This window comes from Terrapene carolina, unplaced genomic scaffold (assembly GCF_002925995.2).
Source record: "Terrapene carolina triunguis isolate 2854851 unplaced genomic scaffold, T_m_triunguis-2.0 Scaffold449, whole genome shotgun sequence".
Lineage (NCBI taxonomy): Eukaryota > Metazoa > Chordata > Testudines > Emydidae > Terrapene > Terrapene triunguis.
The window spans coordinates 134,178-150,459 of NW_020664800.1; the positions used below are offsets into that span (position 1 = coordinate 134,178).

Below are 16,282 nucleotides of genomic sequence, written 5' to 3' on the forward strand. Positions count from 1 at the left end.
TCCTGGGCTGCAGCCAGAGAAACAGTGTTGTTAATGAGAGGTTCCATGGAGTGTGCTGTTCCAGTCCTTATGTCTGCAATCCATTCTTTCCTGCAGCTTCCTTGAAATGATGGAAGCCCGAAGTCGAGGACACGCGTCCCCAATGGCAACTAATGGACAGAGTCCTTCCTCTGGCTCCCAGTCACCCATCGTACCTCCCAGCTGCACGTCAGATAGTTCCAGTCCTGGTACCCCCCAGCCACCACCACCACCTCAGCAGCCGCCTGCCAACACAACGTCCCCTGAGCCTCCATCCTCCTTGTCACCAGTGCCTCCACTAGAGGCTCAGCTACCACACACATCGTCCCCAGCTACAGCCTCCCCAACAATGCCTGTTGTAGTCCCACTGCAAAAGCGCAGCATTATCTCCCGCCTCTTTGGAACTTCTCCGGCACCAGAGACGTCTCCTCCCCCGCCAGGTAGGTGCTGATGCAGAGAGAATCTGGATTTTGCTGTCTGGTAGTAGGTGCATGGGCATACTTACAATACTGCACTTCCCTGCTGTCCCTATTTCTTTGCTGTACCCCTCCTGATCCCTGTTGGAGGCAGCCCTCGTGTCTTAGCAGTGCAAGGCATATATTTGTTCAGTATAAATCCAAAGAGTAGTGCAGTTGCTTCGTTCTTTTCTTCCAGCTGCCTTGCTTGATTTGCCTTGTACCTCCAGCAGTGCTCATGCTAGCCCAGGGGTCTCAAACTCAAATGACCACGAGGGTCACATGAGGACTAGTACATTGGCCCGAGAGCTGCATTTACTGACATCTCCCCCCGCCGCCCTTGGCCCCGCCCCCACTCCACCCCTTCCATGAGGCCCTGCCTCTTCCCACCCCTTCCCTGCCCCCATTCCAACCCCTTCCCTGAAATCCCCATCCCAACTCCGCCCCCTCCCTGCCCCCAGGGGGTGCAGAAGGGATGTGGGGTGTGGCAGGGGCTCAGGGCAGGGAGTTGGGGTGTGGGGTGCAGGAGGGAACCAGTGCAGAGGCATCCAGGGCTGTTCATTACTTTCATCTACTGAGCTAGACCTTAATTTGCCCATCACATTCACTTTACTTACAAAGCTGACTGGAGCTGCCCCTGCCTAGCGATTATTAGCATGACGGGTATGAGTCACCCTTTGCTAAATAACCTCCTCCTTCAAACTGTCACTCTAAGGAGTTCAGAAAGCTATCAAGACACCCACAGAAAGGGGAGGTGCTCAAAATGCACACTCAAGTTCAGTTTTAATTTTCCACATCAGGGGTGGGCAAACTTTTTGGCCTGAGGGCCACATCGGGGTTGCAAAACTGTATGGAGGGCCGGGTAGGGAAGACTGTGCCTCCCCAGACAGCCTGGCCCCTGCCCCCATCCGCCCCCTGACTACCCCCCTCAGAACTCCCGACCCATCAAACCCCCCTGCTCCTTGTCCCCGGACCGCCCCCTTCCCAGAGTCCCCGCCCCCCTGGGACCCCACCCCCTATTCAACTCCCCCTGCTCCCTGTCCCCTGACTGCCCTGCCCCCTATCCACACCCCCGCCTCCTGACAGATCCCCCGGGACTCCCACGCCTATCCAACCCCCCGGTCTCCGTCCCCTGACTGCCCACCCCCCCGAACCTCCACCCCATCCAACTGCCCCCTGCTCCCTGTCCCCTAACTGCCCCTCGCGACCCCCTACTCCTGCCCCCTTACCATGCCGCTCAGAGTGGCAGAAGCTCACAGCCCCGCCGCCCGGGCGGAGCCAGCCACGTTGCTGTGGGGGGATGGGACAGCAGGGGAGAGGCTGGGGGCTAGCCTCCCCGGATGGGAGCTCAGGGGCTGGGCAGGACGGTCCCACGGGCCGTAGTTTGCCCACCTCTTCTCTACATGATGTCCTATCTCCTGGATCTATGATCAGTTGTGACAAAACCCACCAATTGCAGTTTTATAACTCTTCTTACCTGGGCCAGTTCCCTGGAAGCAGGACATAGGGAAAAGGGAGGAAAGTTGGAAACTCCTGATCTGCAGGTCTCTTTATGCTCTGTCCAAAGAAACAAAAAAGTGAAAATGCAAATGAACGTCAAGATGTGGCCAGTCTGTGTCACAATTTACACTGGAAACAAAATCACGTAGAACTGAATGCAGAGAGGCAATGGCTTCACTAAGAAAAATGGACACAGTCCAACCCCAGTGCGATAACCTTTCTTCTATCCATTGCTTTGTCAGAGTAACTTTCAGAAAGCCAGTGTGTTTTTATAAGATCTGCAAAAGAAAGTTTGAGCCACACATACAAATTCTGCAGCAGTAATTAAAAAAAAAAAAAAAAAAAAAGTTATTCCCTGATGTTGATGATGCTGTTACCCAAGCAAGGAAGTGAACAAAAAGCCATGTTAGGTGCTGCTCTGTTAGGAAAACTTGCACTAGAGCAATCAGGGAAAAGTCATTGTTCATCTTAAAGGATGCTGCAAACAAAAGTGCAAATAGTCACACTTTTCATGTTTTCCTATGTCTGTTTGAGAACTGCTTTTCTTTGTGATTCTTAAGAATCTGGGATGAAGATTAACCTAGGAGAAGAGTAAAGAATGCTCTACAAAAAAGACCTATTAAAGCAACTTTTATTTTATGTAACACCTAGGGGCATTGACCTGTTGGAGGCCTCAAAGCTAGAATAAGTGACAGTCCTTGCCCCGAAAGGTTTACAGTTTATATGACACGATCACATATGTGTGAAAAAGCCAGGTGAAAGACAAGGGAATAGTAACAGGAAGTTTTAACGTGGACTAGCTTTGTGCACAGTTCATAGGTGTAAAAAGCCAGTCCTGGCTGCAATCACAACCCCTGTTATTAGCTGGCAGCACTCTGTAGGTTATAGTGGCATAGGTGAGTTTTACGGAGGAAAAGATAAGTTGAGCTTGGTACATGCTAAACCAGCAGTAGGCAAAAGGCAACTCACGGCTACCTTCTTGCGAAGCAGTGGTTTGATCTAAATGGCCTGTTGCATTCCTTCTGCTACACAGCAAATGTCCAAGACTGTTGTAGCTGTTAGCTACATGTCTGCACACACAAGTGGCCCTCCACATGCTAGAGAAGCATTGGGTTTGAGATGCTTAGGGGAGTAAATTCTCTGCCACACCAGCTGGGCATCATTTATGCCAAACTGTTCTGTTGTGTGTTACCTGATCACTGTTCCATCTACAGATGCTGCTACTATTCCCCCCAGTGAAGTCCCTGCAAAAGTGCAGAGTGTGGAGGACTTTATTCCCGATGACAGCCTGGACCACAGCTTTCTGGAAGATACGATCTCTCAGAGAGACAAGGGGTTAACTAGGACTAAGGACCACAATGAGAGTGACAGGTAAGGAAGAAAGGAACTGGGGGTGGGGGAAGAGGCGCGGGATAGAAATCGCATTTGGAAGTGCAGTCTGGGTGACTGAGGGAACTTTGTGACTCCTCAGCATTTTCCTTTAGCTCTAGGCCCTTATGGGCTTAATACACACAGTGTGCTACACAGTGCAACCCCCCAAGGGTGTGTGTGTATCCCAGTAATGGTAGCCTCACCTCAGACACTTTCTCTTCCTTTCCTGAACACCCAAGAAATCAAACGGCTTGCGGCCTGCCCTGCCAGCAACACTATCCCTGTTAAATTGGAGAGGCTGCCAACTCGAGCACGTCTGCTAGCCAGAATTATAGTATCGCTCACAGGAAGAGAGGGTGGGTCTCTCTCCCATTAGCTAGGTCCCAAAGCCACTTAGAACCACTACCTTGAACTTCACACAGGAATTTACTGTCGTCCAGAGCAGATGATGGAAGCAGTGGCTGAGAGTGAATTATATAATTTCCAAATCCCCTCCCCCCACTTCTCCCTGATTGCTTTCTAGCCTCTCCTACTATTGTCCTCTGTTAGCTCTGGCTGCTGCTCTTCTGTAAATTGCCCTGGCAGCAGATGCTTGAAGAATCCCATTTACTGCATTAGCAGGATGAGTTTGTCATTGCCAAAGCATTGTTCTTCCTGATACCCTTTGAATGCCAGAAAGCTGTGGTGCCACCAGTTTAGCCTATTTTTTTTTTCTGGCTTTGATCGTGCCTCCAAAACTGAAAGGTTGCATCACTGTACGACTTCAACTGAGATTCTCGCTTGACAGTGTGTATTGCAAATAGGGCTGTTGATTGATCGCAGTTAACTCACGCAATTAACTCAAAAAAAGTAATCGTGATTAATCACAGCTTTAATCGCATTGTTAAACAATAGAATACCAATTGAAATGTATTAAATATTTTTGGATGGTTTTCTACATTTTCAAATATATTGATTTTAATAATAACATAGAATACAAAGTGTACAGTGCTCACTTTATATTATTTTTTATTATAAATGTTTGCACTGTAGAATGATAAAAGAAATAGTATTTTTCAATTCACCTCATGCAAGTGCTGTAGTGCATTCTCTTTATCCTGAAAGTGCAACTTACAGATGTCGATTTTTTTTTTTTTTTTTTTTGGTAACGTAACTGCACTCCAAAACAATGTAAAACTTTAGAGCCGACAAGTCCACTCAGTCCTACTTCTTGTTCAGCCAATTCCTCGGACAAACAAGTTTGTTTACATTTACAGGAGATAATGCTGCCCGCTTCTTATTTACAATGTCACCTGAAAGTGAGAACAGGCATTCACATGGCACTTCTGTAGCTGGCACTGCAAGGTACTTATGTGCCAGATATGCTAAACATTCGTATGCCCCTTCATGCTTCGGCCACCATTCCATGTCTACTCTAGAGACCTTACAGTGGCACAGCTGTACCGATACGGTTGCATTGCTGTAAAATCTCCCATGTAGCCACTTTATGCTGACACGAGAGAGCTCTCCCATCGACATAATTAAACCATCCGCAACAAGCAGTGGTAGCTATGTTGGCGGGAGAGCATCTCCCACTGACATAGCGCTGTCCACACCAGTGCTTCTGTTGGTGTAACTTACGTCGGTCAGGAGGGCGTTTTTTTCACATAAGTTCTTCTTCAAGTGCTTGCTCATGTCAATTCCAAGTAGGTGTGTGCGCGCCACGTGCACAGTCATCAGAAGGTTTTTCCCCTAGCGGTAACCATCGGGTCGGCCTGGGTGCACCCTGGAGACACGCCTTCGAGTCACTGCATATAGGTCCTTGCTGACCCACTGCCTCCTCAGTTCTATCTTACCGCCAGTGATGGTTGTTGGAGCTGAGTGTCTCTTGCTTCAGCAAGCGTTTCCTCTAGTGATTTCTGTATCTTTAACCTGTAAATATTTAAATAGTTAGTATTAGTTGTAGTTAGCTAGTTAGTGTTTAGGGGTTCCCCCAAACCCAGTTCGTTCCCCTCTTGGCGTTCGGGGCATGCCTCGATCCCAAGGGTGCCAAAGGGCAATCCCCATGACTCCTGCCTAAAGTGCCTGGGGAAGCACATCAAACATATCATTGCAGGATCTGCAAAGGGTTCTGCCCTAGAACTAAAAAGGGAAGGGACTTCAGGCTCAAGCAGCTCCTCATGGAGGCAGTTCTCCATCCCCAACTGGCTCTGGGCCAGCAGGACATGGCACCCAGCACCTCCGTGCGGAGCACGCCGGCCTCCGGTAGAGAAGCTGTGGCACTGAGGAAGGACTTTATGCCTAGAGACCCTCGGCACCATCATTTCCCGGCGCCGAAGTCCCGTGGCAGCAACTCGGCACTGCTCGCACTCACCGGTGCCAAACAAGAACAACAATAGAGGGCGCTCACCCACAGTGAGAGCAGCTGGGACTGACAGTGCTCGGCGTCACAGTCATCGGACTCAGAGGCAGAGTCCTATTACTCAAGACACAGCCGGTACCGGCTGGAACAGCGCTGCTGTAGACAGGAGACAGATTGTGCCTCCCCTTTGGTACCGGGGCTGGCACAGTGGCAGGGGCCCACGCCATGGGCATACCATCAGGCCCAGGGTACCTATTCCACGGGCTCACAGTCGGTAATTTCAGAAGAGCATGCCCCTCCTCCACCCCTGAACCGTCTCCCACCACGAGGCACCGAGACGGTTTCAGAGCCCAGCGCAGAGCCCCGTCTAGATACCAACAGCATGGCTGGCACCGGGCAATAAGGCACTGGGCAGGGACAATAGCTGAATAACAGACTATGGGCCAAATTCAGCGTTCAGTTACACCATGGATATTAATGGAGTTACACTGGATTTATGCCAGTGAAATTTCAGCAAGATTTCACTCCCTAGGTAAGAAAGCTGTTAAAATTTTCATCAGCTATAAGAAGTGTCAGTGCCCATAATACCATTTTGACACTGGTAAATAACATGAGACCACAAAACTGATGTGCTGGGGGAGGAAATTCACAGCAAAGGCCAAACTGCACACGACTCACCTGGATCTAAGTTTTGTTACAAGCCTCAAGCTCAGGCCAGCTTCGCTGAAAGGGTTTGTTGTGACCCTTTTGTGTGAACCTGGGGCTGCTTGCTGGGGTCTGTGAGGAAACTGTCCGTTCAAAACTCAGTGAAATGGGAACAGTAGGAACTCTGGCTGCAGCTGAGCTTTGCTTTGAGTTGCTAGAGAGAGTGGAGGGCTGGAATGCAAAATACAAACCCAGCCCCAAAGCCACAGCAGCGGGGAGAGGCACCTCTCCTGCGGCCCCAGCCCCGGAACTGCCGCGGTGGGGAGAGGCACCTCTCCTGTGTCCCCAGTCCTGGAGTTGCTGCGGCAGGTTGGGGCTGCGGGTGAGGCGCCCAGGGCCGCCCAGAGGCGGGGGGCAAGTGGGGCAATTTGCCCCAGGCCCCGGGCCTCGCAGGGCCCCCCACGAGAATATAGTATTCTATAGTATTGCAACTTTTTTTTATGGAAGGGGCCCCCGAAATTGCTTTGCCCCAGGCCCCCTGAATCCTCTGGGCGGCCCTGGAGGCGCCTCTCCCTGCCATAGCCCTGAGCACCTGCACAGCCCTTGCAAGGCTGCTGCGCGGCTTAGAGGGAGCTTAGCTCAGGACGCAAGGCCTCTGGTCCCAAACAGAACTCTGCATAGCTCTCTCAATACATCTAGGGGCGTCTTATCTTCCGGGATCCCAGAACGAGCTGGCGGACCATCTCAGCAGATCATTCCATGGCCACGAGTGGTCCATCTGCCCGGACATCATGAACAGCATCTTCCAACGATGGGGAGTTCCCCAGGTGGACCTGTTCATGACAAAAATGAACAGGAAATATCAGCAGTTTTGCTCCTTCCTGAATCACAGCCCGGGCTTGACCTCGGATGTGTTTCTCCTTCTTGGGAAGGACCGTCTGTTCTATGCGTTCCCACCCTTTCTGCTCGTTCAGAAGGCCCTGCTCAAGTTCAGAAGGTACAGGGCGTCCGTCATTCTAATAGCACCTGCCTGACCTCGCCAACACTGGTACACATCACTCTTGGAACTGTCAGCCACTCCAATCACCCAAGACCACAGTCACCTCCAGCACCTCAACCTCAAGTCTCTCCACCTCACAGCGTGGAAGCTTCATGACTAAACCACTTGGAGTTCGCATGCTCTGAACCTGTCAGAGAGGTCCTCCTTGGCAGCCAGAAGCCATCCACTAGAGCTACTTACTTAGCTAAGTGGAAGAGATTTTCGATCTGGATGACGCAAAGGGGCACGTCTCCGACTCAAGCATTAATACCCTTCATCTTAGACTATCTACTGCACTTGAAGCAGTCAGATGTGACGGTGTCATCTGTAAAACTTCACCTAGCAGCCATCTTGGCATTCTACCCAAGGGTGGATGGTCAATTTGGTTCTTCGCTAGCCCAATGGTAGGTCGTTTTCTCAAGGGCCTAGACAGGTTATACCCTACAGTCAGCCATCCAATACCAGCATGGGATCTTAACCTGGTGCTGTCCAGGTTAATGGGACCTCCCTTTGAGCCCTCTACCTCTCGTGGAAAGTAGCATTCTTGGTGGCAATAACTTCAGCCAGGAAGGGTGTCTGGGATGAAAGCCTTGACAGCTGAACCTCCATACCCAGTCTTCTATAAGGACAAGGTCCAGTCGCAGCCTCATCCAGCCTTCCTGCCAAAGGTGGTATCTCAGTTTCACACAGGTCAGGACATCTTCCTCCCAGCATTTTGCCCTAAGCCACATGCCAACAGCAGGGAACAAAGACTCCATTCCCTGGACGTGAGGCAGGCTCTGGCCTTCTATATTGAAAGGACAAAACCATTCTGGAAGTCTAACCAGCTATTCGCTATAGCAAACAGGATGAAGGGCCTCCCAATATCATCCCAAAGAATTTCGTTGTGGATGATGTCCTGCATTCAGACTTGTTATGACCTGGCGAAAGTGCCAGCCCTGACGCTAACAGCGCATTCTACAAGGGTGCAGGCCTCCTTGGCCACATTCCTGGCACAAGTCCCTATACAGGAGATTTGCAGGGCAGCGACCTGGTTGTCGATCCACACGTTCACTTCGCATTATGCCATCATCCAGCATGCCAGGGACGACGCAGTTTTGGGCAGAGCAGTGCTTCAGTCAGTGAACCCTGACCCGTGAGCTCTGACCCCTCCTGCAATGGTCTGCTTGGGAGTCACCTACTTGGGATTGACATGAGCAAGCACTAGAAGAAGCAAAAACGGTTACCTAGCTTCTCATAACTATTGTTCTTTGAGATGTGTTGCTCATATCCATTCCAAGACCCATCCACCGTCCCCTCGAATGGAGCCTCCAGCAAGAAGGAACTGCAGAGGCAGTGGATCGGCAGGGCCCTATATGCGGCGCCTTGAAGGCGCAACTCCAGGGGACGCTCAGGCCAACCTGATGGGTACCGCTAGGGGAAAAACCTTCCGGTGACTGTGCACACAGCGTGCATACACCTATTTGGAATGGACATGAGCAACACATCTCAAAGAACAGTTACAAGGAGGTAGGTAACCATTTTTTTACTGACAAAAGTGCTAGTGTAGACATAGCTTTAGATGCCCATCCTAGATACAGTGGAGTAGAATCTCTTGTAATTGTGCCCTTCATGAGACTTACTAGTGTGGTGACTTCATTCAGAAGAACACTCTTGCTTTGCCTTGACCTGTTTTCTTTCTGCGCTATAGCAGAGACATCAAACTGGCATTAGGATGCTACATGGTTTTTGCTATCAGGGATTCTCCAATGATTTCAGTGTTGACCATATCTTGATTATGCTTTGTGGACCCCCTTCCACCCACTTGTGATCCCATAATATCCCTTTGGCTCCTGCACCAATTTCTGACATGGAAAGTAATATTGAGCAATATATGTGTGTACTTTATCAGTCTTGAAATGTGGCCTAGCTGCTGGAAGTGAGACAGCACCATGGGATGTCCATGGGTGGTTCACAGACCACAGGCTGAGAACCTCTGAGCTATGTAATTCCTATTTAAAGTCAATTGGCATCACATGGCTAACAACCAGCACAAGTCTTTGAAGATTTATGGGGTTGTGTGTCCCAAGCTCCATTTTTGTTGTTGGTGGTTTTTTTAAGGCCTGTTTCTGTCCTGCAGTGTACAAGGAGAACTCTTGAAATATATGTTCCTTGAGCAGCTCATTGAGACAGTTATATTTCCTATTTCCTGGCCACAGGGCTTGCCTGGCTTACCCTTAGTCTGATGCACTATGCTAAGGTGTATTTGAAGGGTATTAAAGAAGCTTATCAGACTCAGAATAGACGTCCCCATTTCTTCTCTGTTCCTGGCCTTGCCGGAAGTAGCTAGGTTATGCCTATGGATAGGATACAGGATTAGAAAGGTGAGTTCTGTGTGAACCTGTGGATCTGTTTTCACCACCTCACTAGACTTTTATCTTTACTAACCATCTAGTTATCTTTCCATATCCTTAAATCTGCATAACTCTGAACTTGTCTGTTGTCCCCTCACTGCCCCCTCCCCTCCACACACATACATACATACACCTTCATGGACAGATGCTTCAGTAGTGTCACCCAGCTGTGCTGAGAATGCAAGTGAGGGGAATTGAGGACAGGGTTTCCTTCACACTCTGGGGCTCCCCTGGCGCGTGCTCACACCACCCCTCTCCCACAGCACAAGTTCCCTCCAGCTTCCTTGCTGAACTTGATTTTAGTTCCTTCCCCTCTGTTTCTCTAGCTCCTAAATGAAAGTGGCAGGAGGAGTGTGTTCACTCTCTGTAGGGGAAGGTACATTAGAGAACGAGCTACGGCTGAGCCGTTTCTTCGGAACTGAAAGCAGTACACTCAGGATTTGAAATGGAGTTTGCCCCTATACGCCACGAGCCTCAGTATGAGGGACCTCGCCTAACATGTTCTTTGGCGTAATGTCAGCAGGGTTTACCTTCAATCACTTACCTCTTTGGTGCTAGGTGCCCATTAGCTCAGGATTAATGCAGGTTTGGCAGGCTGTTGAGACTGGTGCAGTGTGCTTATTTTTGCATTCTCTGTGAGTTCCTTCCAACTGGAGAGACAGTGCCCACGGTAATACTAATTTGGCATTGTCAGACCTTGTTTGTATTGCAGCAGTGTTTTTCCTGGTGTCTTGCTGTTAAGCTGCAGCTAGGTGATTTGTGTAGAAGCTAGGGATGGAGGCAGTCAGTGTCTTTACATATACGCTGCATGTGGAGATGAGCCACTTCGTTCATCTGTGTGTACATACACATTCTTTCTATCCAGACTGAGGACATTTTAAAGAGCCGTGCCTAAGTCTAGTGTGTGTGCTGATTGGTGGGAGGATAATTGCTCTAACAGCAGGTAATAGCTAGAGTAGCATTAATTAAGCTACTGCTATATATTCAAGACAGTACTGTAATCTAGAGTGAGGTTTCTAGAGCATGTCACACCACCAATAGCATTTTAAAATAAAGCCACCCGCAGCATCATTTTGAGGACATTTCCATTTTCTTTTTGATACATTTCAAGGGGAAGTCCACTCACATTCTTTTTAATCCCCAGAAACCTCTTTTTAAATCCCCCTCCCCCCCAACCCCAGTGCCATGTTTTAGTTAGTTTTTATGGGGCTAGCCTGGGGTGAGGCTGTGCCCTGTTATATGGGAGATGAGGGTTTAGGAGCCAATTCCAGTCTCTCGTTCATGAGTCTGCTGAGGGCTGCAGTGGCAACCCACTCAGCCTGGGGGGATAGCATGTCCCTAATGCTCAGCAGCCAACACCTTTTTGGTTCATTGTGGCAGCAGCAGTGTTGAGCTCTAAAGGGAGTCCTGGGCAGGCTGCCTCAGCTGGAGCATTGGTGGCTGCAGTGTTTTGAAAGCAGAGGGTCTCTTTAGCACTCCAGAAGGGAAGCAGAGGAATCCCCAAGGGGATTGCATGTAAAACCTGAACGTGGCATGAAGATCTAGGCAAATGTTCAGTTGAAATCAACACTTACTGCAGTGTCAAATTTGAAATGAGCTCTCTCCATCACATACACTCGGTTGGTAAAGATACAAATTCCTTAGAACATCCACTTGGGAACGATAGCCTGTCAAAGATGGCTGGGCGAGTTGACATGGAATCAATTAAAGTCCTTTGAACATCCTGTTCCTTTAGCAAGCATGTGTGGCAGCTTCCACCATCCACAGCTGGTCAGCGTCATGCTGGGCATTGGCCGGAGGGAGTCAGAGTGATGATAGACACCTACTAGCAAACCAGGTCTGAAGCTTGAGGGGCGATTAGTCAGTCCCAGCTCCTTCCTTTAACCCTCTAAAGTGTTAACATCACATGCCATGAATGTCATTTTTTGTATTTGGAAGTAAATGAGATGAGTTTGTGTAATCCTTAACAGGTCATTAAAGGGAAGGTGAATGCTCTGTGTGTGTTGGACACCAACATAATACATCCATTTATCAAGAAGCAAATGATCTTCTCTGAATAAAAAGTACTTAATAGAGAAAGCAGGCAGGATAAGGAAAGGTAGTGCAAAGCCTCCTGAGTCTGAATTGTGAAAACAATCTATATTCCTGACGTGAGCAAATCTCAAGGAAAGCATTAATATGGCAGGTCCTTGGGAAATCAAGCCAAGAATTCCCAGTTTATAATTCTGCAGTGAAACTCCCGATCAAGATGTCTCAGAAGACATAATCCTGCTCAGTCGAGGGAGCCTTAAGGGCTCTTACACTCTAAAATGTGTCCTTAGGTTAGGTTAATTTGGGGAATGTTAAGCATTGTTATGGTGTCTGGGTAGCTGCCTACTTCAGGGAGCACTATAGAAAAGAAATAACACAGAGGAGCCAAGCGCTGAAGGTATCTTCCTGCCACTATGTCAATATGGGATATTTTTGAATCCCAGGACATGGGGATTAAGGCATGCAATTCCTGTTGGTTTTTAATTGACTAATATCGTGCACAGTGTACTGGAAATGTTCCCATAAAGTCCTCACTGAGGCAGAAAGATGCTCTGCAGCTGTGAGGCCTCGCCTCCGATCTTGGTTGTACTAACCACTACTTGATCCCCTCCTCCCCGGGGTTATAATCCATTGTGGAACTTGGACTGTGCCAGGCCCTTGGCTCTGGTGATCAGGCACTGCCTGAGCTCCATGGCAGGTCAGGGAGTGCACAGTCAAATAGGATACTGGTAACTTCAGCTGACCCGGATTAACCACAGATGGCCCTCATTAAGATAGGGAAGAGATCCTAGAACTCAAGTTGCATTAGTCTGGAACACCAGTGCTGCATTTGCATTCTAGAAGTAGGAGTGTTCGCATCTGAATGCGCCCTGAGGGGCTCTGTTTAACATTTCTGTATCTTGCAGTGATGGAGAGGCTCTCGGAGGGAATCCTATGGTAGCCGGTTTCCAAGATGATCTGGATCTAGATGACAAAGTGCCCAGCAAACCCTCATTGGCAGCAGAACTTGTACCAAGCAAAAATATCACTTTGTCAAGTGAGGAGGAGGCGGAAATGGAGGATGCTGTGGTCACCATCGTGGCTGATGAAGACATTGACATGGACTACGAGACACAATGGTATGAAGGAGTATAGTCTACTAGCTAAAGTATGGAACTGGGAGTTGGGAGATGTAGGTCTTTTTTCAGTCCTGCCACTATCTCGCTGTGACCTTAAGCAGCTCACTTAATCTCCCTGAGCCTGTTTTCCTAGCTGTAAAATGGGGTTATCTGTCCTCACCAACTTTGCAACTGTTCACAGACTACAGATTCTCTGATGGAAGGTGCTATGGAAGTGCATAGTAGTATTATTAATCCCCACCCAGATTTTTCAGTTTGGATGAAATTGTAACACACAAATGCAGCCAAAGGGCTAACTTGATTTGTCATATCACACTCCACAGAGTGTGAGCCCCTCTTGATGTGGGAGCGGCCCAGCCTTCTTCCCAAATTTGAACAAGAGGAGTTGGGTAAGCCGTTGAGCACTTTTTTATAGTGGGTGTGGGTGGGTCTCAAGCCTCACTGCGTAGGGCATGGAGGGTGCTTGTGATGCCCTCTCTGCGCACCAAAACAAGCAGCACTTTGGCATAGGGGGAATGGCATTGCTGCTCTTGCTGGAGAATGGAGCCTACAGAATATGGTGTAAATTACATGGAATGTGAGGTGTGCCGTCATAAATAATGCAACAGGGCTTGGCCCACAAGCAAACGCATTGATCTCAAGTATTTGTGTCCTCAGGGATGTCTGGGCTATCTTTCAGCATTTGGCTTACTGCCAGAAAGGTTTCCAGGGTCTGAGTGCTATGTATAAAACCTATAGAGCCTCATCACTGTGTAGGTGTAGATTAGAGAAATCCCCTAGAATAGGTTCACCTAACTGGTTAGTTACCATTAGTCACTTTGCTTCACTTGTGCAATGTGAGAGATGAGGAGAGTAGACATGGAAGAGTATAGGAAAGAGGTGGAGCCTCTTGGTTTTCCTTGAACACTGTCACTATCTGAGTGTCATAAGAAAGATAACGCATGTGTGTTAAGATACCTCCAATCTCCCAAGGGCTCACAGTTAGTCCTGGTGAAAGAGCATGCAGGAGAAGTGGTTTGGAATGAGCTCATAGGACCAAAGCCATGGGTTCCAACTTGCTAAGACTGTGACTGTATAAATCCCCTGCTTTTAATCCACGTTCCTCTCTCCTGGCCAGTGCCGCCTCTTTAGAGGATCTGAACAAGGAAATATTCGTCTCTATGAACGCAGTTTCTAACAAGATCAACTAGTTTTGCTTCCCCCTTTCTGTATGATCAGGGAGGCCTCAATTGTAATGGAGAAAAATGTTAGTCAGACATTAACTTTCCAGGGCCCCTGCTGGAGTCTGGCAGATTCCAACATCTTCCTTACTCCAACGGTCCAACCCTCTGAAACAGCCCATTGGGGCAGCTTAATTGTGTGGTGGGATCCCTCCTGATGGATCCAAGGCAGACGATTCCCTCTGTTTCCCGCACACCCGGCTCCTTGCGACTGAGTGGGCCCACAGCCCCTGCACAGCTGGGATGTGATGGGAGGGCTCCAGGCTCACCCTTTCATTGTTGTTAGAGTTGTAGCTGACAACTTGTTTCCTTTTTTAAAGGTCTTCCAAAAATTCAATGAAACCACAAAAGGAAGCAGCTTCCACCAAAGCACCCGACCAGAAGCCTCAAGGCAGCTTGCCTCCGCCTTCTGGATTTGAGAAACACAGCAGCACAAAGCTCCCCACAGATCTGCCAGCCACTGGAGCTGCTGCTCCTACAGATACAGCATCAGTCCAGGCACAAAGGACCACTGCCCAGAACAAGGGCTCAGCTTCCAAACTGAAGGGGAGCAAAGAAGAAATGCCTGAGGAGTCTGACAGTGATCAGGAGGGACCGATAGCCACCCAGATGCTCTCATTTTTGATGGATGACCCGGACTTTGAAAGCGAGGAGTCTGATAGCCAAAGGAAGAAAGTGGTAAATAACGTGCATGTGTCACTGCTTTCTAGCTCAGCCTAGAAGCAGCAATGGAGTGATGAGAGCTCTTGTCTGATCTTCCAGTATCCCAAGAGCAGCAGCTGCAAGATAAGAGTTAAACAATCTGAAGAGCATTATTGTTCAAACACAGGCCACTAAGCTTCTTCTCATTGTTGAAGCTGAATGGTAGCATGTCTCAGTTGCATTTTTAAGTATACAGATTAGGGCTGTCAAGCAAGTAAAAAAATTAATCGCGATTAGTCACACCGTTAAACAATAATAGAACACCATTTATTTAAATATTTTTGGATGTTTTCTATATTTTCAAATATTTTTATTTCAATTACAATACAGAATACAAAGTGTACAGTGCTCACTTTATATTTTCGATTACAAATAGTAGCAATGTAAAAAACAAAAGAAATAGAGTATATTTCAGTTCTTCATACAAGTACTGTAGTGCAGTCTCTTTATAATGAAAGTTGAACTTACAAATGTAGATTTGTGTACAAAAAATAACTGCATTCAAAAATAAAACAATATAAAACTTTAGAATCTACAAGTCCACTCAGTCCTACTTCAGCCAATCTCTCAGATAAACAAGTTTGGTTACAATTTGCAGGAGATAACGCTGCCCACATCTTGTTTACAATGTCACCTGAAAGTGAGAATAGGCATTTGCATGGCAGTGTTGTAGCAGGCATCGCAAGGTATTTACGTGCCAGATGCGCAAAAGATTCATATGTCCCTTCATGCTTCAACCACCATTCCAGAATATATGCGTCCATGCTGATGATGGGTTCTGCTCGATAACGATCCAAAGCAGAGCGGACCAACATGTTCATTTTCATCATCTGAGTCAGATGCCACCAGCAGAAGGTTGATTTTTCTTTTTTGGTGGTTTGGGTTCTGTAGTTTCTGTATTGGAGTGTTGCTCTTTTAAGACATCTGAAAGCATTCTCCACACCTTGTCCTTCTCAGATTTTGGAAGGCACTTTAGATTCTTAAACCTTGGGTTGAGTGCTGTAGCTATCTTTAGAAATCTCACATTGGTACCTTCTTTGCATTTTGTCAGATCTGCTGTGAAAGTGTTCTTAAAATGAACAACATGTGCTGGGTCATCATCCGAGACTGCTATAACATGAAGTATATGGTGGAATGCAGGTAAAACAGAACAGGAGACATACAATTCTCCCCCAAGGAGTTCAGTCACAAATTTAATTAATGCATTATTTTTTTAAGGAGCATCGTCAGCATGGAAGCATGTCCTCTGGAATGGTGGCCAAAGCATGAAGGGGCATATGAATGTTTAGCATATCTGGCACGTAAATACCTTGCAACGCTGGCTACAAAAGTGCCATGCAAATGCCTGTTCTCACTTTCAGGTGACATTGTAAATAAGAAGCAGTCAGCAGTATCTACTGTAAATGCAAACAAACTTGTTTGTCTTAGCAATTGGATGAACAAGAAGTA

General features: G+C 48.0%; 1 protein-coding gene across 2 annotated transcripts in view; it reads left to right on the forward strand.

The window, feature by feature from the left end:
• The window catches only part of RABL6 (RAB, member RAS oncogene family like 6), a 108,229-nt gene that overhangs the window by 77,593 nt on the left and 14,354 nt on the right, over nt 1-16,282 (forward strand). For both annotated transcript variants that reach the window (XM_026658494.2, XM_026658493.2), the window contains 4 exons: nt 97-458; nt 3,188-3,344; nt 12,699-12,911; nt 14,452-14,809. In XM_026658494.2, the coding sequence (XP_026514279.1) occupies nt 97-458; nt 3,188-3,344; nt 12,699-12,911; nt 14,452-14,809 (1,090 nt within the window). The remainder of the gene's footprint in view (nt 1-96; nt 459-3,187; nt 3,345-12,698; nt 12,912-14,451; nt 14,810-16,282) is intronic.